A 26354-nucleotide genomic window follows, 5' to 3' on the forward strand; every position below is an offset into this window, starting at 1 on the left:
AAAATGAGAATGTTCACATTTCCTAGAGGCTCACATGATGAAGTTGTGCACATTCACTACATAATAATATAGTTATTACAGTAAATATGTGGCGTGAATTCACCCAGTTTGGCAGCTTTTTATTTTTATTTACTCACTCAGATCTACATAATAATAATAATAATAAAACTTAGATGCAATACAATGTTTAAGCTGAGGGAGATGCACAAATATCCAAGAGAAATCTAAATATCATTGGCAAAATTCTGTTCATGTTTTGTTTTGTTTTGCTTCAAGGCCATGACCTTCTACTTTCTTCAAGATACACACTACTTCTACAAGAGCGGAGCTGTGGAGAAAGTCAGCAACATGAAATTACTGGAAATCTACACAATCTAAACGCTGACATGATCCTTCAACACCTCTCACGGAGAAAACTGGAGGAGGCCATACCACGCTCTCAGCTGCTGCTGGGCTTCTGGCATTCTCTGCAGCTCCAGCTGTGCCACAGTGTGTTATGCCACAGTGAAGTACAAATGAGAACCATAGGAAGGATACATTGCACTTACCAATGTGGTTATGATGGTCTGGTCCATTTTTTTTTTAAATTTATAAAAATGAAACATGTGCATTTCGGGACCTGTATCTAAGTATCTGGCTCATTGCTTTACTTCTCAAAATACAAAAAGTACTGAATATATATATTTATATATGTGTGTGTTAAAAATATTAAAATTTGTAAAGATAATTAGACCAGTGCAGCTCAAAGCTAATTTGTTTTAAAATCACCAAAGAGATGGCGGTTTCCACACAGCGCAGGCTACATCTGTGAATATTTAAGTAGCAAACTGATGAAAACCCCTGCGGGAAGTGTGACACAGCAGGATTAATTAGGGAGACTGTCACTCAAATTGGGGAGCCAGAATTCAAACCCCTTTTCACAGAAAATAACTTTTAATAGTGCGTCCGTTTATAGAAGCAAAAATCAGGAACGTGCGGTAGAAAACGTCCTGAGCAGGACACATGAGCTTCTGTTGTCAAAACACTTATGTGTGTGGCTGCAGCAGGCGCTGGGTCATCCTGTTATTGCTGAAGTCATCTCACATTACAGATTGTAATTTTACCTGCTGCTTTTTGTTTTAATCCCGTCGCAAGGCAGCCAACAAGCCGCTATTCTAGTTACCAAGGAAACTAATCTTCAAGCCAGAAGCGTCAATCCCTCATCAGTATTTATTCATATTCTAACTCACAATAAAAAAAAAACACACCAAAAGTCATGAGTGATGTTTAATAAAAGAAAGAGTTCATTTTAAAAAAGGATTAAAATGAATGAACTCCAATAAGATGAATCTTAAAGGCTTCTCCGCAAGTTACGCTCATTTCGCTAAAAATACAAATGTGATAAAAAAGTTCTAATTTTATACAGTAACAATAAAACTCAGGCACATGTGAAGGAGGATGGAACAGATCAGAGGCCACGAACCTCCCACAGCAGGATCTCGTTATAAGCCACAGAAAACGCAAGTGTTCCAGTGGGAGAGAAGTGACATGTCTGCAGTGAGTCACTGTGCTGCATAAAGTCCTGAAACCTGCCGCTGGTCGTCTCGATCAACTTCAGCACCCGCTCTGAATTAAAAGAGAATGGTTTACACAGATTTTATTACCGTGGTGACGTACGGTAAAAGAAGAGAGATCAGGCTTTACCTTTTGATCCGACAGCTACCAGGTGACTCTTAGGTGAGAGGCTAATGCATGTGGCCCAGTGGGGCAGGGAAATCTTTTTCACTATCTGGAGCAAAATAACACACAACGACGTATGAGATTCCAAACTGGCGACATGTGTCCTGCGCACATACAGGACAATTCACAATGCAATGTTAAAGCAGCAAAGCAGAGGGAGATTTAAGTGTGCTACCTGTTTTTTAGCCAGGCTGTAAAAGGACAGCTCTTTCTCCACCCCGTAGCCGGTGTAAACCAGCAGGCTATGGTCGGCTGGGCAGAAGGCAGCCATGCTGGGCGGCACGGTGTCGCCCTGCAACACAGTTCACAAAAACATTAGGTTTGTAACAATTATAAATGGACAGCGTTTAAGGTTACAGGTACCAAGGACCCCAAACTGATGAGAGATTAAGTAGTAGTATGTGTTCTATATTAAACTCCGCCTAGTGCTATTTATAAATACACAGTATTATTAACACTTTGCATACAATATTAAGCTATCCCTTCACTAAAATATGTTGGATTCATGTTAATGTGTATTTAAAGAAATTCATACTTGCAGGGGAAAATTGAAAAATACATAAAGTGTCTAATCAACCCACTGCAGTACCTCAACTGACCACTTGTTGAAGACCTTTGCTGTACAGGCTTGTAGAAAAAAAAATTGCCAGTGTTGTGTTGTTGAACTAAGTGAAGTGTCCATTTCCACAGGCAATGAACAAAAAGTTGCGGTGTTAGTTTTTTGGGTTACCGCCACCGACTTTTCTTTTTTCACTGCATGTCAGTGTGTCCTAACAAAACAGAGCTTCAGTATGTGTGGGAGAGGAAGAAAGACAGAGATACAACAGTGCTCATAATCTGGAGTGACATGTCAAGTCATTAACCGTGTGCTGCTGCTTAAAATAAAGACGGCACCTCGGTGTAGGCAGGCGCAGGGAACGACAGCCAGTCCAGCAGGTCACACTTGTCCTTCAACCAATCGGCTGCCCACACACTGACGCGTCTGTCGGCGCCAGCGGCCAACCACGTTTCGCTTCCTTCCAGCCCGAAACTCTTACACTTGGGATTGGGACACAAAACGGAGTCAGGCACATGCCGGTGAAACAAAATGTGAAATGCCACGAGAGCCAGAGGAATACTTTTGGTTTTTATTTTAAATAGCATCACATGGTATCGTTAGCTGTGTCCAGCTGCAGGGTTGGTAAAAGGAAATGTCAGGCTTGTATGAAGGTCAGAAAACCCTGAAGGTTTGAAAACATAAAGAGATGCACCTTTTCTCTGTTATTCTTCTCCAAGTTATCATCTAACATTTGAACCATGTGGCATTTTAAGACCGAAGGCCATCTCTAAATGGACCACTGGCACAACATTCTTCTTAAAGGAGTGATCAACATGACACTGGTCATTACACAGCATCCAACCAGTTCGTTAAACAGTTTCTGGCCTTTTCCGTCTAATCCCTGTCACCGTTTCCATTGTGCTGCCACGGTAAGCTCTGCTAAAGCCTCCCTCCTCTGTCTGATCTCAGCGAGCCCACCTGTTGGTTCACACACTGGATCGTGGTGACTGTTGCTCCTTTGTGGTCCCTAATGACACGAACAGTCGCTCCATTTATTGGGCTGCTGACCGCTACCAGACCATTCTTCCCAGCTGAAAGAATCACATGACCTGTGGGGGGAAAAAAATTATACTGTGTCCAACCTGATTGAATCATGGCATGATATGGGGGTGGTATGAGTCATTCAACTGACTAATTTAACTTTCACATGGTTTCGTAAAGAAGTCCGAGTAGTAGGAGCGCTGCATGTAACTAACTAACTAAGTTACTGAAGATGCTCTTTGGTTCAGGAGGCATAATTTATTAAAGGAATTTCAGTTTTTTTCTAAGATGAGTGCCTTGGTTTTTTTTTAAATTAAATAACAGAACTACATGGAGGTCAGGGAGGCAAAGAACCATCTTTTTGTCCTCTATAGCAGGTAGATCCTTTCTCACCCCTAGCAGAGTACTGGATGGCAGTGACGGCCACTTGATGGGGTTGAAGCTTCATCTCCATCTCTGTGGAGGCGAGCCGGAAGATCCTCAGGGTTCCATCACTGTAACCTGCAGCCACACATGCACGGTCTTCTCTAGAGGAAGGACTCCAGCACACACAGCCACAGGCCTGGCCAAGAGACGCACATGTTACGGTCTTTAAGGTACGTGCAGGACCCGATGTTCAAAACGAGCTGGCTGAAATGAAACGTTACTAACAACAACACTGATGCTTTTAAAGTAAAATAGAAGAAACACGCCAATTAACTTAACATATCACCTGGTTGAGCACCTGGAACTGTACCACCAGCTCATAGCTGGAGGTCAACCACACCCTCACGCTGCCGTCCTCGCTGCAGGTGGCGAAGTGGCTCTCGTCAGAGCTGAACACCACATCATTCACCTGGACAGTGGAGACGATGAAAATGAAAAACTCGTTAAAATAATAAATGTTGAATTAAAAAAAATGCATTATTTAAAACCATCAAGAGCGCCTTAAAACCAGAACATGCATTTATATTGAAGCTAATGTACCAGTTGATGGAGGAATGAACCGATGAGTCTGTCTGTGAAGGTGCTCAGTCACCCAGGTCAAAAACAGACCCTTGAAAGAAGACGACGCACAATAGCAGAAGAATATCCTGATTCTATCATAATACATTGTTAACAATAATTAGCACGTCTGGATGCCCTTCTCACAAGAATGAGCTGAACTGATCTGAGGATGATTTGATAAAAAACCTGATTAAGTGTTAATTTTATATGATTTAATATTCTCCTTAATTAAATACTTTCTTCACCTCTAAGCCCTTGAGATTTTACTTCAGCTTCCTGTCTCAGAGCTACTTGAAAGTCTAAATCACTAATCTGGAATTAAACAGCTGTTCACGTTTCCGTGGTCCCTGTCGCCTGTTCTTTGAAACGTGATCAATAACAGGTAATTGGTTCCCTGGCGTTTCTTAATTTTCACTTTTGTCTGAGCAGCTTCTTGCTTCCCGGGGGTTGGAGACGTCTTAAATGTCTGATTGGCATCCCAGTTATGTCGACTGTTGAGTCGTCTTTGTCAGTGCCGGTCTGTAGACCCTCAGAAACATCTTCCTCATGTTACCTTTTAAAATGTCTTTCAGGGTAACAGTGGGGAACAGCTTGAGCAGCTGACATGTTTACATTATTATCTATTCTATCTCAATACCCTCACCAAAAACATAAATATATACTTTTATTTTATTAATTGACAAAGTATGTCGCCCACATGTTGCAGGGACAGACACAGGTGAACAGAAAAAGCTCTGATTAAACAGAAGCAATACACTGAATGTACCAGTAGGGGGCACTGGCCGTGTTACTTTGCATATTATGCTCTTAACAGCTATAACTTTTAGCAGGCATATAACCACAGATAACAGGTGTATCATGTCATGCCCATGATGACTAAAATACTCAATCAGCCATAAAATTATGACCAGGTCATTAAAACTGACAAATAATCATCTCATCTCCAGGGCACATGTCAGTTTGTGGGACACATTAGGTAGTGTAAAAATGGACAAGTGTATGGGACTGCTGAGCCACAGTCTTGTCATTGCCACAGGGCTTTGATTATTTATAATTTATTTCTCCTTCCCACAGATCACATTGGTACCTTGGTCTTGTGGCCGCTGACCAGCCGGATGCTGCTGTTATCTGACCAGTTGATGTACCAGAGGGTCCCTGCTGTGGTGCCGACGATGCCCATGTCCATTGAGTTATCAAAAGCTGCGCTGACCGTCGTCCCATCCAGCATCATCTCTCGCTCCAGCATCACCACCATCCCACTGAGGGACAGACACAACAATCCCGTCATTAAAAGGAGACACGGCCACTTGCGGACGAGAGGTTACCATGTTTTCATTCTTCAGCAGGTTATAACAATACACATTAACAAACCTTTCCAAGTGGAGCAAACAACCATCATAAACCACAAACCACAGCTGCAATTATTCATAATTAAATATCTGTATTAACATAATAACATTAAAAATTAAGACAGCCTCTGACATCCCAGTTGTTCTGCATAAGGTCGTTAATTGCTATTCAGCTCAATGCTTATTACCTTTTATTTCATGAATGTAAAAATGGAAACTAAATTATAGCCTTATAGGTGGACGCACCCGATTACCCTATGCTTCAATTGAAACCATCTATGTCTTATTATTAGACTTTATAGAATATAATGAAAGAGATGTAACGTGGTGTTTTTTGTTTGTTTTTTTTAAACCATCATTATTTAACTGTTGACCTTTTGAATATTTCTTCATTTTATCCTCTCACTGTAGGAATTCTGGATAACATTAAATATTAAAGCTGGTGGGCATGGGCATTAAAAATGTAACTGTAACTGTGCAAAACCCAGCTAAAAAAAAGTCCTATATGCTTAAAGTAAAATTCCCCCACTCATCCTGGTAGACCACACACAGCATATTTAAACCGTAGCCCCAGAGTGAGGAACACTCGCAAAGCTTCAGCTGCAGTTTCTTGAAATATTCTGTGGTGGAGTTTGACACAACGACCAAAAAGCAGGTTATTTTTATCCCGTCCTCAACAGCTGACATGAAGGATCTTTTCACCAATCGTGAAAAGATCCTTTGGTCTCCAAACACACCTTTGGTAACTATGACCCATTATCTAAATTTCCGCTTTATCTGTGTACAGTGCACATTTTCAAGATGACTCTAGCTTCCATCCTCTGACACTGAGGTTGTGGTGATGTTTTCATGCAGATGCTGTTTGAGCATTAAAGCTTAGAGTGGAAACAGGGACACACTTCTTTTGTCTTCTCTTTCCTTTCTGCCGTTAGTGTCTTAGTGTCAACTTCCACAGTTTCTCAACCAGTGAGCCAGCTCATGTTAATGAAGTTGTGAAATATTAACCATTTCATAAATTTAAATTTCATGATCATCAAGTTCATGAAATAATTATTAAACATTACCGTTTGGAGAATGCTCATTTGTAATAAATGTACTTTATGAATGTATGTATCTGATTTGAGCAGGTTTACCTGAATATTTACAGATCTGTATCAGAGATATTTAACACAGCTGCTCAATTGCAAATTCAAAACTAATTGGACACTTTGTGTCACTCAGTATTCTTTAGCAGTGGTGTCACTTCACAGTAGCTCAAGCAGAAACCAGTTCACATGTAGCTTTAGACTGAGCTGGAGTGTCGAACAGATAAATACTGTATAACTGACACTGTGACAAGAAGTGCTCTTCTAAGAAAAGCTAAATGACAGTCATTACTTTAATTCAAAATGGTACCACTTTCAATTGTGGTAATTGGTCATGAATTTTGTGTAATTGAGAGGACATCTCAATTACAACTGTTTGAAAGGGGCCTTTATGGTCAGAGTGCTACACAGGAGCCACCACTGAGGGAGACCAAAGAGAAGATGAATGGAGGGTATCTGCAAGTGAAGTTCCCACTGTGAAGCATGGAGCATGCTCATTTTTAAAAACCAAAAAAATGAGTAGGCGTTTCTAGTTGTTGACTGACATCTGGTATCAGATTAACAGCAAAAGCAGAACTTACATGGTTTACAAAACCTACTTTTTTTTTAAAGAAATAATTTTTAAATTGTTTTAAACTTATGCTTCCAAGATAGCAGTGATGTACACTTTTAGATATTAAAAGGAACCAGATTGTAATCACATAGCAATGGCATAACAATGCAAGTGATACAACAAACTGCAAGACAATTCATTCATTCACTTAATCTCCTCATAGGATAAAAAGTGAAAAACGCTGCCCTATCGTTGTGTTCCTCTGTGTAAGTATCTATCACAAAAGACATTTAAAGAGATAAGATAAGACACAGGAAAGGTCGTTAGAAAATCAGCGACAGACCTTTCTCTTCCATTGCAGCCCTTGTCCCTAGGCTTCATACCCTGTGCGGCTTCAACCTCCCACAGTCGCAACCAGCGGGTGTTGCTGCCTGTCAACAGACGGTTCCCTCGACACAGCAGCACTCCTGCACCAAGAAACCACATCAGCTCAGTTACCGTTTGCACAAACCCCGAACCAAAAGAACTGTAAGGCACGGGAATAAAGGTACAACGCCGCTGTGCACTGTTGTGTCCGTGTGAGAATATATGGTGTCTGCTTGTACCGATCTCTCCCTCATCAGCTTCCCAGGTCATGAAGCAGCTCTGCGTGTTCACGTCCCAGACACAAACATGTCCTCGATTGGTGCCAGTGAACAGAAAGGAGTCCATGTGGTAGCACAGAGAAGTCAGCTCCACTTCGCCCACCTCCTCTGGTGCTCTCACCTTCTGGACCTACGTTTCCACGGAAATACACAAGTACAATCTTTACTGGAAAAAAACACACATGAATTATTTTGCACAACATGTTGAAAAGGTGAGTACATCTTGAGTGATCTTATAAGTGTGGTTATTTACCTTGAGGTTTGACTCCAGGCCTTGTGTGTGGATGAGACAGAAGTAAGCACCATGGCTGCCCACGCAGGCCATTTGGGCGGCTGCCGAGGGGCTGAAGGCGGCGGCGTGAATCGGTGCCGACATACTCACACTGCACAGCAGCTGGAAGTTCTTGGTGCTCCACAGAGCCACCTCAGGGTCAGAGAAATCTCCTACCCGGGGTGGAGAAAAAACTGTGGTAAATATCTTACTCATTTGATGGAGCACACATTTGCTGAATTCAAAAGATAGGACAAAATACTACGATTCAAATACTGACCGACAGACAGAAAGAGGCGGTCGTCCCGGGAAAAGGTAAGACTCTGCACCTCCCCTTTGTGGTGAGAGATGGTTTTACGACAACTTCCATTCTGGATGTCCCAAATGCATATGAGGCTCTTGCCTCCGTTACTGCCACCAGCGGCCGACGCCACGGTCTGGACGAGAAATAAAGAGAGACGCAAAAAGACAAGAGTTGATTCACACGGCCAAGATTCATGACAGCAGCGCATCCACTCGATCAAAATAAACAGAACAAAATGGCATTTTCCCTCTCGCTGCCGACAACTGCCACCCAATTAAGTCATACCTCCAATTACAAATGAAGTGGCGGAATAAGAGACTGCATCGAGAGCTTGAAGAGTAGAGCTAAGGCTGCTTACACTGTGCAAGTGTTTTAGGTAGGTGTGAAAAAATGCTGTGAACTAAGAATGCTTTAAAAAAATGGAAGTGCTAATAGTCATCACTTAACAAAATGCACTGAATGAACAGAAGAGAAATGTGTGACCACCCTTTGCCTTCAGGACAGCATCAATTCTTCTGGGTACACTTGCACCGTTTATGTAGGAACTCAGCTGGTAGGTTGTTCTAAACACACTCCATGATGTTGAGATCAGGTCTCTGTGGTGACCATGCCATCACATCCAGGACTTCTTGTTCTTCTTTACACTGAAGGTAGTTGACCTTGACTGTATGTTTGGGGTCTTTGTAGTGCTACAGAATAACTTTGGGGACAATCGTACACCTCCCTGATGGTAGTGCATGACAGATGAGCAGGATTTGAGAGTAATGGATTCATTGTAGCTAAGTGAACGTTACTAATTTGAAGACTATCTGCAGCGGATTGTATATTTCACACACATTATCTCTGCTGGCAGTGGCCCAGTAAAGCATAAGCACCCACTCAGTTAGTTGCAGAGGCTGCACTGAATTGTATTATGACACATTCAAGTCCTACTCAGTTATTATGAGCATCGGGCAGGGGTCAATTGCATTATCATGATGTGTTCAAAAGTACTCTTGTAAAATGTTGTTATTTGTGGGACATTTAAATAGCCTGAATACAAAAAAAAAGTTCAATGTTCAAAGGTTTTTTGGTTGTTGAGTGAGTGACGTGGACACTGGTTGGCTGTTCTGGCTTGTCAGTGAACTGCTGTACCCCTGGCAATTACTTAGACATTAATCAACCCCATGGCTATTTCCAGTATATAATCAACAGCAAAAACAGCTAATAATACATAATTTACATAATAATACTCTTGACTTATCGTTGAGTGGTTAATCCTAAAAAAAGAAAACAAATTGGGTATATTACATTAGGCACCTACAAGAACACTGAAAAACTAAGAAAAAAACACAATACACAGTTATAAAAAAGATCCAGGGGTAGAGGGGCCAACGCCAATATTCTTTCAGGGAGCCCAGAATTCCTGCCAACTGCCCTGATGATGTGACCACGGATCAGCAGCCTGGACCCACTCAAGAAAATGAGGCCATGGCTGATAAAACTGCATCCACCGGGTGGAAACTCCTTCTAAGTTTTTATCTTCATCAAATAATGCCAACCACATCATGATACAGTCTGAGTTAAGTTATGCCTTCTGGGATAACACTGTTTGTTTTCCAGAGGAAACATCGAGGTCACTTACTGCTCTGGTTTGAATTTTCTTTTTTTCCTTTTTCTTTTTAAATTCAATGGACACCTGATCTGTTAAAATACAGGTTCTTCTGGTCTGCGTTCAACTAAAACAGTGTTCCCTGGAGTGTAAAATGAGATTTTATGTGTTTCTCCAATAAATACACTGAGCTGATGACATGTCTCCTGTACATTTTTGTCTTTATTTGGATGTTTGGGATTGAAGTAATCCAAAAGTAACCAAGTAATCAGGTTTGTTATTTTTATATTGTTATACTTAGAGTAAGTAACTGATTACATTTCTTTAACAGGTAACTTGTAATTGTACTGGATTACATTTTTAAAGTAACCTTCTTAACCCTGTATTACTCAGCATTGAGGACACCATTACTCCTGACCAACAATCTCCAACTCCATTAGTAGAAATGCAGCCCATGACTGGTCCTTGCAAGTCTCCACCATGCTCCACTGTTGCCTGCAGACACTCATTATTGTACCGCTCTCCAGCCCTTCGGTGAACAACCTGCCTTCTGCTACAGACAAATATTTCAAATTTTGACTCATCAGTCCAGAGCACATGCTGCCATTTTTCTGACCCCAGTTCCTATGTTTTCATCTCTTTGCCTTATTTCCATGTCAGAGGGATGGATTTTTGGATGCAACTCTTCCATGAAGACCACTTCTGGCCAGACGTCTCCAAACAGTAGATAGGTGTACCTGGTCCCAATGGTTTCTGAAAGTTCTGCACTGATGACTCTGCTGGACATGTCTTTTCAAAAGAGCTTGAACAGCACATCGTGAAACACCAGTCTTCTTTAAAATGTTTGTCTGGGAGAGACCTTGCTGTTGCAGTGTAACTTGTGACCTTGTGTCGTGTTTGAAGGCAAAGGGTAGTAACACCAAATACTGATGTGACTTACATTTTTCTTTTGGTCACTTACTTTGCATTTTGTAAATCGATTAAAAATAATCATTATTTACACTTTTGGAAACATTCTTATTTTACAGCATTTTTCCACATCTGCTAATACTTTTGCGCAGTGCTGCATTTAAATAAAACGTATGTACCTGTGCATCATTTGTGACTGCAAGGCAGGAGATCTCCTCACTGTGGCCCTGCAAGTGCCTCTGACTCCCTGTATGGAGATACTCCACCACCACCACACAGCCGCAAGAGTACGCAAATAAACCTGCAACAGGAATTAACCGCTTGATATAGAAGTATAGTATTCAATCTTATTTGTTCAGTGCATTAGCTATAGTTCGTGCCATGATATTAATCAGAAAGAAACATTAGATAAATAAAAAATCCTTACTCAGGTGTATATTCTGCCAGACCTAATCAGTCAGTTTGTAAAGTGTTCCTACAAAATATATTTAAAGGGTTTCATTTCATTATGTTAACCTTGGTCTGGGCTCCACACCATGTTGTCACGCCCATTGCCATTGTAGCCGATCACTGCTTTCAGATTGATGCCCTCTTCTTGGGGCTGTGGCGCTACAATAGCCTGGATCAGATAAAGCAGTGAGACAGAACAGCAAACACACTGAGTGACAAGAGTCGATTGTTAAATTAAATAGGCTTTACCTGATCAGCAGACGAGGTCTTGAAACGTGGGATAAAGTGCCTGTAACAGTCCGGACGTACTGGCTTCTTCCGTTGGGACTCAACTAAATGACAAAAAAAACACAAATTAAAAAGCAGAGAAGGATGAAATTTGGCAGAAAGTCAGTTCACTAGTAACACCACAAACAGCAAGGGGACATTTACCGGTTTCAATGTGACTGGTGTTCAGGGGAGACTTGCTGAGCAGGTCTGTGACTTTGAGGAAGGGGACAGCAGGTCTGGGATCCGAGGAAGGACGTGGACTAGTGTCTCGGACTGGAATGGCTGGGATTGTCATGGTGTCATCACAAAAAGACAAGGAACCTGAAGCTGAGTGAGACAGGACATGAAAACTTTACTCCTTTGTATGAAATGAATTGATCAATTAAATATATGATTGTGTAGGTTTCATTCAGACTTTACTTCAGAATGATTACCATGTGCTTTGTAAATTTATAAAAAATTTAATTCAGAGATACATACGCAAAACTATACCTAAGTATAAGCCACTGCAGTGCTAATAACTTTGCACTAATCAGGTAAGTAATTTAAAAGTGAATAAGCAGAAAGCCTACCTCCCTGGTCCACTTGGTTTGTGGTGCTGTTGTCCAGTCGTGGTGGCGGTGAGGAGGGGAGGGGCGCAGTCTGTCTAGGCATCCCGTTGGATAGCAGTGCTTCGCTTACTTCAGCGTCTGGTTGAAGGTTTAATGAAGGCACAAGAGCGGCTGTTTATTTGTAATTAGTTTATGTTATTATGAGAAAATGTTGAGAATATGTTACCTAGTTTCAGAGCTGAGGTAGAGCTTCGTTTGGGAGGTGAACTGTGAATGAGGAAAATGTGTGTGTGTTACCAATGAAGAGCATCCAGTGAAACATGCACTAATACGGTTTGACAAATATTTTATTACCAACGATCAGTCAGAGAGTCAACAGGATCTGCCAGGAAGTCCCATACAAATATGGCATCTCCGACTGAGATGACGCCCATCTGGTCGGGGGTGAAGCTGACCTGGCGAATGGGCTGACTGTGGCCTATGAACATCTGGTACACAGAAACATGTTACAATAAACACTACTACTCCTACTGCTGTATTTTATGATGACACCCTGCTTACTTTGAAATTACCGTCAGTGCAGCGCTGTACTACATAACTGCACATTTGAAATTGCATGAACTTATTATTTGCGCAGTAATTGGAATAATCCTGCAGCTATAACCTGACCGATGAAGGCACAGAACGCATGCTTGTAAAACATTTACAGTAGCAGGGACCGACTACCTGTGAGTTAATGTCAAACTGCATTTTATAATCCCACACTTTGACGGCATTGTGTCCAGCCGTCAGCAGGAACCGACTGTCTTCACTCACAGCCAGGGAGGAGCACTGGTGTTTGTGCACCTTAGAGACCTGTTGAAAGGACAGAAATACAACCAGAAGACAAAACTCACACATATGATTGAAAAAGGATCAAATCATTGTGTAGGTAACAACTGTACAAGTCCAAACTTTACTTACAAGCAGCTATTTCTATTTCTATCTATTCGACATGTTTTTCACAGTTGCTGCCAGTGTCTTGGTATGAAGGCTCCTGATAGTAGCTCAGCTCAAGCACGGTCTTCTCGTTTCACAAGTGCATTTATAATGAGTTACCTGTCGGAGGAGACGGCCGGTCTTGGTGCTAACCCAGAGGATCTTGTTAGCAGATGTGGTGACTAACAAGTGTTGGCTTGAGGCCGGAGAGAAGCAGACCTTCAGTGCAGAATCCAAACGGGGGCTCTCTACATCCAAAATACTCACATCTACATGGAGCAGCTACAAAAAGAAGGCAAAGGTCATCGTAAGTGAATGAGCACAGCACGACGCCTCCACCAACATGCTCAGAGCTAAGGTCACGCAATGAATACATTAAGTGGTCACACTGGCAATGTTACAACCATACTGTTTCATTGTGGGAGCATCACCTCTTCTTTGAAACAGCCCAAAAGTAACATTACACATAGTAATAAGTGAAATGATAAGTAATAAGTGACATCTCATCTTCATAGAAAATGGTGTAAAATACCTCATCCAGAGACCTCGCATCAGCGATGGTTACAACATACTCAGAGGGACCCACAAAAGCCAGACAGCGGCTGTCACTGCTCACTGTGAGAGCGTCTGGAGCGCGATCGGTGCCTCGGGCCACCACATTACCTGAACAGTTAGGGACAGAAAACAATCAAAGTTGTGTGTGGCTGACTGACTGACTGACTGCCTGCTGCCTCCTGGTAACAGTAGCTGTGGAAGAAATTGAGCTCTTCGGCTGCAATCAGAAGACATATTTGGAGAAAACTAAATAACGAAATAAACTTAAGAAGTGTTTTTGTATACATACATGAAACTTTCATCACGTTGTACTCTTCCTCTGAGGAGTTATAATATGCCAGAGAACCCCGGGAGTCAGCACTGTACATGTACTCCCCATCTGGAGAGAAGGTGAGACCAACCACTTCACCTCTGTGCTGCCTATTTAAGCATGCAAAAAAAAAAGAAAAAAAGAAAAAAGGAGAAATTATTTTCTTCATTGAACTACATTGATGGTGCCATTTTGTCAGTAATGACACCAGCACACAATTGTGATGTCTAAAGAAGAAGTGAACTGCTGCCACTGGTGGATTAAGATTAGGTACAACATACGTATGTTCAGCCAGCAGCTTGGCACTGGAGATGTCAAAGACTCTGATGACCCCAGAGCTGAAGCCGCATGAGAAGATCTGCTCGCTCGGGTGGAAGGCCACAGAGCAGGGACTGTCCTCGGACATAAAGTCATACAACTAGAAACAGGACAGACATTTATTTGAATATTAGATATGTCCGTAGCAACGGAGACCGTGTCAGATTCTTTTAATACTAAAAAGATATTGATTAGAAAAGTACATTAAAAAAAGACGGCAATAATACGACTTCAGCATATAGTCAGCTCTCTCTAGTTCAGCTGGAGGTCTTAAACAAAACAATACGGCTATTTTAATTCTGAAAAATGCTATGAAGGTACAGAATTTCTAAACAATGGGACGCCAAGTAGATTCTAAAACCTGCTGCAACACTGACTCAAAGAATCATTACTGTGGTGCTCATATAGAAGGTGACAAAGACGAGTGTCACAGTTTGGCCAACAAAGCCTTGTGTGGCCTTGCTTCAACAGAGAAAGTACGACTGACACAAAGTCATGTTATGTATAAAGACCCTTTGTCAGTCTTTGTAGTTAAAATAAAATAAAGTTACAAAAAAAAATCCTTGAGCCCTGAAACATATGAAGAAGTTATTATAGTCATATATCTAGGAATTAAAGTTTCCAACAAGATGGAGAATATGGAGAAACACAATGTTAAGTCATTATTAGAACAAACAAAACAGGAACTTGGAAAATGGTCGACATTATTGATTTGGTTAATAGGTGGCATTAATGTAGTTGTGTCTATGTTTATCCCTCTAAAAACATTCAAACAGTTAGATAGGTTAACCTCTTCATTTATATGGAACAACTCTAAGTAACTGGAGGTTTCTAAAGATGCTGGGGGTTAGGGTTATCCAAATTTCTATTATTGGGCAGCTACACACATGACAATAAGCAGGGTCCAGACTGGGTCCACATGGAACTATTACCACTATTACCACAACCAACACTCACATCATGTTTACCACACAACTGTAATACACTGATCTCAAACCCTCACTTAGGATACGGTCACAGTTTAGGAGAATAGCAGGTATTTTCCAGTAGCAAATAGGCATTTCTTTCTCACAGTGCATTTCAATGATGGCGTAGAGATGGGTTGATATTCTTCTGTGATTTGTACTCTGATAACATGTTTATTTAATTTGAAACACTTAAAAATGTACCCAGATCTCATTATTTTAGTTCATGTATTTAAGTTCGGATACATAGCTTTATCAGAGAAAAGTTTCCCTCATTTCCTTTCATAACACCCACAAATCATTTAGAACCGGATCCTTATGAGAAGAAATATCTGGGATAAGACTAAAATGTCTTTCTGGAGATATGTGACAATGTAGTCTAGAATGTATTCATACCTCGTCATTGTGGATACGCCGTGGTTTAATTCAATTTAAAGTAAATTCACAATCTTTCCCACTGCAGATAGGACACATGTTCTGGTCATGTTCCTCCTTCAGCGACTATTGGAGACAGAGGTATTTGATGTATTTTCTAGTGTGGTTAGACTCTAGCACCTCACTATCAAACAGCCATCTTTGTCGTACCGCCCCCAAGCTGCAAAGTATCAAATATTAAAAAACAAATGCTTTAGCATTTGCTTCCCTGCTTGCAGAAGGCTCACATTTTTAATTGGAAATGAAATTCTACTCCATCATATCTGTGGTTGAGGGATGTAGTATCTATATTATATTATCTCTAGAGAAACCGATATATGAGATATGTAAAGCCCACAAGAACTTCATAGAATTTGTAGAAGGGTTTCCCTTTCAACGATACATCTTAACACTTCTTGTGCTTGATACTTGTGCTTGATAACTACAACAACTTACAACATGCTCAAAACATCAATCCACCCATTATATGATGAGAAGTCCCTGTCTGACTATTATTGTATTTGATTTTGTATTTTTCCATTTATTTAGTTTTATTTTTGTTCAAGAGGCTTGGGGATGTGTGACGGGGGGATACAGTTCTTTTTGTGACTATGTTTGTAAGCTGTATGCTTGTTAACGAAAATTATTCCATAAAGGTAACTGTAGCTACTGAAAAGAAATGAATGTGACGTGGACTGACCTGATGCAAAGAATCCATATTCCAAATGCGCACTGTGCCATCGGATGAGGCTGTTGTCAGATGCCGATGAATGCCATCCACACTGAAGCCGAGCACGGTGTCTGTGTGTGACCTCATTAGTGTGTTGTAACCGCGGCTCTTCACATCCAGTACCCCCAGGTTACCGGTAGAGGTGGCTGCCAGGACCTGAAGGCTGTCAGATGAGACCAACACCACACTCACAGGTCCCTCGTGCTCTGGGGAAAAATGACACGTTGTTATTCTCCAAATAGCTTGTTTTCTCTGTGTGACAAGAAAGTCATGTATGCACAGACGGCGCGCATCACATGTGTCGATATCAGTGTCAGCACATGACTGTGATATCAATCAAAAACGTTATGGGTACAGGTCAGGTTGGTTTTATTGTTATTATTTTTTAACAGCAGCCGTGCATGTACTACCAACAATTAGCAATATTCATGAGCAGAAAAGGTAACAGTGGAGGGTTATGTGGGAATCCTGTGTATGCTATTAAAGTCTCAGAACACGTCCGTCAAAGAAAGAAAAACCCACAATTGTCACTGAAATAACTTGAAACTGACAAAAGTAATAATAAATACAAATGTGCTAATCTTCATATTTTGTTGCGCTACCGTTCCAAGTAATCACTGCAATCAGATTCTCAATGAGACCTCTTCACCCGCTGACAGGTATTCTGGCCCACTCCTCGTGAGCAAATTGCTCCAGCTGTCTGAGGTTTGAAGGGAGCATTCTCCAGACAGCGTGTTTCAGCTCCTCCCACTGATGTTCAATAGGATTAAGATCTGGGATGGATCCGTCGCACAAAAGTATTATTCAGATGTCCAGGATAAATGGCTAAGCCTTCGGCTCAACGAACCCAAAACAAGAGCGTCCAGGCTTAACTGGCTGCACAAACACCAAGCCTGGATGAGCGGACATGAATTCATCAAGCCAAGTGGAAGTAATATTTGTTCAGTGTGCGCGCATAGCTCCTCAAATACACTCCGCTATCGATCACAGATTCACTAATTCACCATGGCAACACGAGCATCGTACTTCTCCCCGTCAGAGCAGGACATACTTATAGAGGTAAACGAAGAGGTTGACTGCTATAAAACAGAAAGAGAAAGCACTGGTGGTGGAAAGTATTGCAGGCGCCTGAATGCGTAAGTGTTGCACAAACGCATATTCACTACTCAGCTGAAACCGTCACAATTTCAATCCAAATAGTTAATTGACATCGTTGTAGTTGATTATGAAACAACTGAAACTGCAAGTGAAACTGACTCCAGATGTCAATGGAATTATGTAAATGCGACTCCATGTTTGCTCACACAGAGTCATGTTTGACTGAGACCAAGCTTGAGAGACACTGGGCAGCACATTTGGCTCCAGAACGCCTTGATAGTCTTCAGATTTCATTTGTTTAGTTTCAAAACACTCAAGGCCAGATCCAACAAAGCAGAATATATCCGAACCTATAACAGAATCTCTTCCATGTTTCACAGTAGTTGCAGTGTCCAGTGCTGTATTTTTGCATGTATGAATATAGAACTGATGTGACTCTCTCTGCTGGGCGCTTCAGTTACCATTTGTGTTACCCTTCTTATTAATTTATCATCAATTTTCCTCTTGCAACTACCTCCAGGGAGGTTGACTACAGTCCTGTGAACCTTAAACTTCTGAATAATACAGAACATGAAGCTGCTTGGAGATGGTGTTATAGCCTTTACCTTTAACCTCTAATGCTTGTCTATAATCTTCTGTCTAATCTCCTGAGACAAGTCTCTCCTTAGCTTTCTGTCATCCATGTTCAGAGTGGTACAAAAATGAACAGCACAGTAATTTGTTATTAATTAATAAGTTATTCTGCTGAACAACAACTCAAAACCAATGTCTGATTTTCACTGGATCATTTTCAGGAGGAATTTCTTTTCAGTGACCATCGTGGGTTTGTCTTTCTTTAACACAAGGGTACCAACAATTTTGTCCACATGTGTATCTATATATATATATATACAGCTGATTTGTTTTGAAGAGAGAGATTTGAGGATTGTGTGGAAGTAAGCCATGCTTGTCAGACAGACTCCTGCCTTTGAGGTTAGTGGTTTATTGGATCTTTTTTCTATTTAATTGAGATTGTCTACCCGAAAACAGCAACCTGCAAACGCAGGTTCCCAGTGCAAATAAATAATAAATAAACGGATGGACATATCTATTAATGTTCAGGCCTGTGGAGAGAGAGCTGTTCGCTTGTTTGAGTAAGTAAATGATACGTTGTTCCATGCCGTGCGTACCCGCCTCCAGAAAGACAGCAGAGAAATCAAGGGGCCAGAGTCGCAGGAAGCCGTCTTCAGAGCCTGTGGCACAGAATGATGAGGACACACTGATGCTGTTGATGGCAATGCCTGGACCTGGGAAGGGACACACACATAAGTATGTACTTATATTTGCGTGAACATAAATATGTTTACACAATCACATTAAGAGGACACCACACCCTTGGCAAAAAAAGTCCACATGACACAGATCATTAATATTTTAGGTGTAAGGCCTGGGTTAAGGTTGTATTCAGCCAAATAGTAACTATGAAAGAGTGCTCATGAAGACAAAGTAAATGTGACATCCTCTGAAGTGAAATCCATCTACATGCATGTGTATGCTTACGTTCACTTTCTAGCAAACAAAACAAACATTTTCTCGGTCCAACTGATTTCAGACCCACCTGTGTTGAAAGTCCATTTCTCCCTGTGTTCTGCATGTTGCTGCTGCGCGGGCAACAGCCTCCTCACATTTCTAATAACGACTCTACTGTAGTCGATCTCAAAGATATGGCCACTCCGACTGCTGGCAAATCTATGGATACACAAAAGGACTCAGTCATTTCAACATTTTCAGTGGATTCAGATTTGATTCATAGTCCTTCCAGTGCAAGGTAAACCTAGATCGCTGCAGTTACTGATTGGTTTGCTTACAGCGCTCGGTCATCAAGATTCTGGTTGAAAGACGTTCCCTCCTCAAAGGCCACATCGGTAAAGTCCAGTGAGTGGTATTCACCCAGGTTGACCGGACAGGAGCGCAGTGTCCCATTCCGTACTCGCCACAGACGGATATTGTCGCGACCACAAGACACCATCCTGAAACCACAACACTCACATCTTAACCTGTGATTTCAGATTTATAATTTACTGCACAAGCCATGTTCTTCCTTATCGCTGCAGCTAGAACCTTCTAGTCCACTCCTACTGTTATTATATGCCTCTCCACAGCTTCCTGCTTTAAGAATAACCTGAAAACCTAAAAACAACTCTTTGAGCAGAACATCTCATTCCATAAGTGTGAATCAGACCTATAATAACAAAAGTCTTCCTGACCATGATTCAGCTGTTTGCCAAACACAAAGTCAGCCAAAAAACTACACATTCAATTCAGTGCTGCCCCAATGTGCCATAGGAAGCATCTGTGAATCACATTATGTTAATGTGGCATTTTAAAACTGACATGATATTCCTCGCCCTAAAGGCAGGAGGAGAAGTGTCAGAGCTCTTAGGCATGTCGCTGTATGTTGCATTCATTAGTATTCTCATCATAGGCATCTGATACCTTCGTCAAACTTAGAACAACTATACTCTTACGTACAGTCCTGAGAGTCTCTCCACCACTTTTAATCAATTTTGTGAATATGGAGCGTAAATACTGTAACTTGATCTTGATTTATAACAAATGTGTTTTTCACTCTGTCCATGTTGTAACATGGACAGAGTGACTTATAAGTCACTTATAAGTGTCTCTTTATTTGTGAAAACACATTTCTATTCTGAAATTGCTACATATGAATTATGGCTGATTTAAGGTAAAAATGTCGAATATGTGAATCATCACCAGCTGCTACATATTAGCAGTGGGAGTGTACCTAGGGAGGGTACCTTGTGTCGTCAAAGAAGGCAACCTTCATGGTGTGAATGTCAACTTCTGTGTGTGCTTTGGCTAAGATGGTCACCTCTCCACCTTTGCTAACGTTCAGAGTGTTCCACACCACCACCATCTATGAGAGGTTCAGTTAGAACAGGATGACAAACAGGAACAATCATACGGCAGCTTTGCAGAGTTACAGACAGTCAGTAAATGGTCATCGTCAAGGCAATAGTGTCTGCTGTTGCCGAGAATCTTTCTCTAATGACAGTCATCACCCTCTCTATAAATTCTGAAAGCACATAGCACAAATAGCCTTTATGAAAACAATGCATATTAGATGTTTCCATTAGCAGAGCTTACTGTTTTATTGTGGCTATCTTTACCCACTCCACAGAGGATGCCTCCGCCGTGTGAGAAGCTTCAAGATGGAAAGAGAACAATGAAAATCAGTGTGAGTGAGCAGCGTTTAACATCAGCTTGGACTTAATCTGTCCATGTCAACAAGCAACTGGCTACCTGAGACAGGATAATGAGTGAGCGTGGATCCTGCACATGGTCAGGCAGTTTCCTTTGTGGTAGTTCCATAATCGAACTACACTGTTGTTGCCGGTTTGTGCTGAGGCCAGTAGTGTTGTGTTGCCATTAAAAGCAAGTGCAGATACCTACACAGAGAACAAAAGGTGTTATGAGAATTAAATTAATATAACTGAACTTTAAAAAAGTAAATGTGACTGTATTGTGTTCAGTGGTTAAGCTCGTCTACCTTATCAGTGTGGCCGATGAAGAACCTCTGCTGGTTAGAGGATATATTCATAGACACAATGATGGCATGACATGGGTACACCACTTCATCACCTGATTTAGTCCACAGCGCCTATAATGAAATAAAGAATAGATGTTAAACCTCTTTCAGGATATGCGTTTGATGTTTAGTCTTCAAACTATGTGTGACTATGAGCATATGAGCATACGTATTTAGTAGTGGCTCCTCCGAAGCCAATGATTCGACTGAGCCTCAGCATTGGATCTGGGAGCAGCTTCTGGTTAGAAGAGCAGAAAAGAAGAATAAGCATTATAATTTTCTTTTTTTGACAATCTCCACTGTCTTCATTTCTTACCCGTTGTTTGGTTTCTTTGGATGATGATAAGGAGACAGGACGGGGAATAGGAGTGATCAATATCTGAAACATAACAATCAACAAGTTTTCACTCAGTTGTAAAAAAGGCACTGTGTAGTCAAGAACGACAAAAAATGTACTTAGTCTAACTGAAGGGAGAGGAAATTAACATGTACAGTCTTGTCACCTCTTCTTCACTTTCATCATCGTGTTTTCCAAAGTCGTCCTCGGGATGCACATAAACATGAACTCCACCATCATCTGTATCAAAGGGAGACTGGCGCGAACTGGAGACTGTCGACGCCTGCCGTCGGCCATCATCACAGCAAAGCCAGTCCTCCTGGTGCGTGGAGACTACACCCAGCTCGGGTATGTTGGTTATCGTGGGGGTGTGATTCCTTGGGAGCTGGGAGGACAGAAGGCGAAAATAATTCTTAAATGCAGCTTCTTAGGAAACCATCATTACAATATAAAGGCTTGAGCTCAGCCATCTAAAAAGACCAAGCTGAGGTCAAACAAATGGGTTTAATATAAGATGCAAAATGAACTCAGTAGTACTAGTTTTGGGGTGGTGATTTGCTGGATGAGGGACAAGCGGTCTTGAACTGGTTTGCTGAGGTCGACGCAGCGAGACTGTGAGACTTCTCTCACAGGACTTCTGTGGTTGGAAGAACATACTGAGAAAGGAAGAGAGATGGAAGCAGGTCATCCTCAAAGTTAGATTATTAAAATAAATTAAAGATTTGCACTGATTTAAGCAAAATTTGTTCCTGGAGGAGGATAAAATAATTCAGACTTTTTTTCAGGGTTCTAAGACAAATCTAGTAGCAACAATGGTCTAAATACAATATAAATGTTGCACTGTGGATTTTTCATAACTTACTAGTCTCTGGCTGTGGGTTGACTTTTTGAATGGAATCAAATGGTAACTTTGTGCCTTCTGAGGGAAACCTGTTGGACAAGATTAGCTTTTTAAATTAATAATACACTTGACATAGTTAATAATAATGGCAAAAATAAGACAGCTTAGGTACGAGGCTGATCCTGACCATGGCAGGTATATACAGAATTGCATTATATGTCAATGTTGCACTTTTTTGTGAGGTAACTGTACTTGATGTAATCATAGATGTCATGCCAGGAGCCTCCCTTGGGCAGAGGGAACGACATGTCTCTGGGCATAGGACCTGTGCCCCGAGAAGAGGCCAAACCCAATAGTTTGGCTTCACTGAAGGAAACTCCTGTTGAAAGAGAAGCAAACTGAATCAGAGATTTGAGAGTCTGCCATCAATTAACCTTATTCTCCATCATACACGTATGTGTGAAAGAAATATGTCATCCTAACGACGGAGTTAAAGAAGGAACTGCTTTCAACATGTTCTCACTATTAAACTGTTTTTCACCAAGTCACATTTTTACTCCTTGAGTTGAGTGGTTTGAAAAATTATTTCAAACCACTCACGTTTTTCTTTTCTGACACAATGACACTGTCAATGTCATTTCAGGTCAATTCAAACTCAAAGTAAAAGACCAGAAATGTCACATACAGACTCACTTGCCGAAACAGCTCTTTCAGTTATTTCCAACAAACGCTGAATACGACAGCCATCACGACAGCTACATTAGAATGTAGTTGTTTTCACTAGCGTACCAAATGAACCAGTGAATGTAAATTAAATGGTGCATATACACCGATCAGCCATAAAGTTATCGGGATAAAGTGGCTGTTATGATGTCTCCTGACAATGCGTGGGATATATTAGGCATCAAGGCATTCCCAGGCAGTAGTGGCTGCTTTTAACATGATAACCAAGGCAAAGCAAAAATGGTTCAGGAATGGTTTGAGGTACAAAAGTCAAAGGTGTTGACTGGGCCTCGAAATTCACCAGATCCCAATCCAATCAACCAACTGTGGGATGTGCTGGATAAACAATTCAAATCCATGGAGGCCCTTATAGGACTTATAGGACAGAACTTATAGGATCTGCTGCAAAGGTCTTAGTGGAAAAGGGTGACCTACACAACATCCGGCTGGTAGTCATAATGTTATGGTAGATTGGTGTATATTATAAAACAGAAAACAGGACTAATAAAGACAAATGTAAAGTCTCACCTGGATCTAGCAACAGGTCACTAGTAAACATGTTTTTCACTGCCATGTTAGCACAAAGCTTGATGCTCTTCAGGTGACTGTAGCCGCGGCTGAGGTAGGCAGAAAGTATACACTGTAGATCCAACATCAGGCAGGTCCAACGCACTGATGTAGGAGCTGGACCCACCAAGCCTGGACCACATAAACATAAACATCAACACAACCAGCACTACAGCTAAACATGTAAGATTATTCAGCTCGTGTCACCAAAATGCGGCTGCATGTACTTTACCATGTCTTGCAGACTTGGATGTGTTGTCATAAACCGAATCCTTTGCAGCTCCGTACAGGAAAGGAAACTGAAGCCACGTAGCTGTGGACTTGAACTCCTTGAACATGTTGGAAAAGGAGATTCGGATCACCTGGCCCTCCTACACATCACAGCACAGACACAGAGGGAAAGATGTCAACCCTTTTCTTAGTCTCAGCCAAACAATTAAAGGTTGAATATCTCCAAACTTAGCAAGTTAATGGGCTCATCTTTTGAACAGTACAATAGTACAATAGTATAGTCCTCTGAGACGTCTGAGACCACCACATGACACAATGCGAAACACATTATAGATGAAGGTAAATCTCTTGGATTTATCCGCATTAGACAAATCACTGAAACAATAATAAAATAGCTTATATTTCATTACAGCAAAGCGCTTTAAATTTTCAAATAGAATGAAAAGCCAACAAATAAAAAAAGACAAACTTTGAAAAGTCAGTAACACAGAAAGCTACTGAGACGGAGCTGTGAGATGGATCTTAAAATAAACTTCACGCAAGTGTCAATACAAAAAATAAAATAAAAGGACTTGTGACATCATAGATCATCTATGCAGCAAAGACGTATCAGTACTCAAGATTTCAATCACACATGCCCAGGATAGTACCACAAAATCAGGATTGATACCTCCGCTGCTACATCCAGGTGTACCACAAAGTACTTGGCCGGCGTGGGCCTGAAAAGAAGGTAGAAGAAGCGACCCGTGAGCCCCAGAGACTTGTTGCTGTTTTTGGGTATTAGGATGTAGCTGTTGGCAGGAACAGGACCCTTGATCCTAAACACAGGACACCTCAGCGTCTTATCCTGGGAGAATTAATGGAAAATGAAAAAGGTCAACTGATGACATGATACTTCCATCTGTCTTTTGTCTGACACAGTGTTTAAGGAGACAACTGCAAAGTTTAAAAGTCTGATATAGAGTTTAGTTGTAACTTTACACATCACATGTGTGTAGAAATTACCGTGTATGTGGACACATCTCCCTCTTTTGCCGACCTCTTCCCGTCTTCAACTCTGACATGTTTGAATATGTTGACATAAGGATGCTGCCAGTCTGCAAAATCAAAACACGGCTCAGGAAAAGTTAAGCTGGACTTCAGGATGACAGCATCACATTAATAACAACATTAAGTGTATTTTAAAGTTACGCAGTCTCTGTGACTGCACTTGGAGTTACCATGCTTCACCTAACTACTTTAATTCAAACCTTTAGAGATCTTTTTTACCTTTTGAAGCCATTGATAGACGCCGCTAATGGAAAATCCACCTGTTGACGTTTCAGTCTGGATGTAAGCTAGCAAGAAGGTAGATGGAGCTGCTCCTCCGTTCCGCGCAAATGAAAACGATGAACCATTTTTGTTTCACATCATTTATTTAAGGATGTGGAGGTCTCTCAGCACTCTCGGCTCACGAGTAAACAGCAGCTTGACTGTTTAAGTGTGTGCCACTAGTTGCCTCCTTCCCGCTCCAGCCTCCGCCGTTGCCAACGACAGCATGACGCGCGTGACGTCATGACGTAAATTTGATTCTCGGCTTTCTGGGTAATGAAGTTCACAGAGCACTAAACACATTACCAGTGAACCGGACGGAAACATTATCTTATTCAGTTTTTTTTCTTATTGTTTTACAATGTGTGCTGTTTTACAGAACAACAACCAGAATATGGCTTCTATTTCATATTCCACATTTGCTCTTTTCTCAGTCCACTTCATGAGGTAATCCCCTGGACTGGTAACAGATGTGTCTTTTCAAGAGTAAATTTGTGGAATGTGTTTAATACCATCAGTTGTGTTGTTCTAATCAATAGTGCCACCCCAGGAATGGAAGACTAAGAGTTAACTATGCTGCAAAGAATTCGTTTATTAAAGTTACCAGCCTCAGAAACCTCAAATGAACAGCAGCATACATAACAGACGTGCAGATATGTCTCAACATCAGCTGTTCAGAGGAGACTGCATCAATCAGGCCTTCATGGTCGAATGGCCAAAAGAGGCCATAAGACCTTTTCGGTTTGCCTGTCGTGTATTTGTGAGACAAAGAAAATGTGAGAGGGTAGTTTCTACATGCGTGGTTCAGACTGGAAAGCACAGAGAAGGAGGTGTGATGGTGTGACGGTGCACACTTAATCAGAATGGTTTCCATAGCTTTCCACAGCCAAGTGCCATCCGTTGTGGAAACTTAAGTCTTCAGCTTCCTTTGCTGATAGACATATTGATAGTACATTGACAGATTCTAGTGAGACTAGATGTATTTATCATATTTTATGGTTTTATTCTAGGAAGAGTGAAGGTGAGAGATGCAGAGCCTTCTGTGTTTCAGACTTTTACAGATAATTAGCAATACTTATAGGTTCATTTTCCACCATAGTTCTCAAGTATTATAGTATCTACAAT

At 41.2% G+C, this 26354-nt stretch overlaps 1 protein-coding gene across 1 annotated transcript; it reads right to left on the bottom strand.

The window, feature by feature from the left end:
- Positions 1–1250: 1250 nt before the first annotated feature.
- wdr90 (WD repeat domain 90) lies at positions 1251–25446 on the bottom strand. Its single transcript, XM_047610114.1, has 43 exons — positions 25188–25446; positions 24924–25015; positions 24589–24765; positions 23920–24058; positions 23649–23819; positions 22650–22776; positions 22419–22486; positions 22094–22212; positions 21723–21941; positions 21536–21598; positions 21389–21457; positions 21181–21291; positions 20934–21079; positions 20778–20835; positions 20429–20547; positions 19478–19639; positions 19228–19358; positions 18800–18916; positions 16503–16738; positions 14387–14523; positions 14085–14215; positions 13773–13903; positions 13361–13522; positions 12989–13117; positions 12617–12750; positions 12489–12529; positions 12284–12400; positions 11874–12038; positions 11691–11773; positions 11508–11610; positions 11171–11292; positions 8468–8624; positions 8170–8360; positions 7878–8046; positions 7616–7739; positions 5373–5544; positions 4011–4133; positions 3692–3860; positions 3236–3366; positions 2614–2757; positions 1895–2011; positions 1684–1768; positions 1251–1605 (listed from the first exon to the last, which is right to left on the bottom strand). The coding sequence occupies exons 1-43, from the start codon at positions 25198–25200 to the stop codon at positions 1448–1450; spliced, it is 5532 nt and encodes a 1843-aa protein (XP_047466070.1). The 5' UTR covers positions 25201–25446; the 3' UTR covers positions 1251–1447.
- Between the last annotated feature and the right edge of the window lie 908 nt (positions 25447–26354).

This window comes from Mugil cephalus, chromosome 16, assembly GCF_022458985.1.
Source record: "Mugil cephalus isolate CIBA_MC_2020 chromosome 16, CIBA_Mcephalus_1.1, whole genome shotgun sequence".
Taxonomy (NCBI): Eukaryota; Metazoa; Chordata; class Actinopteri; order Mugiliformes; family Mugilidae; genus Mugil; species Mugil cephalus.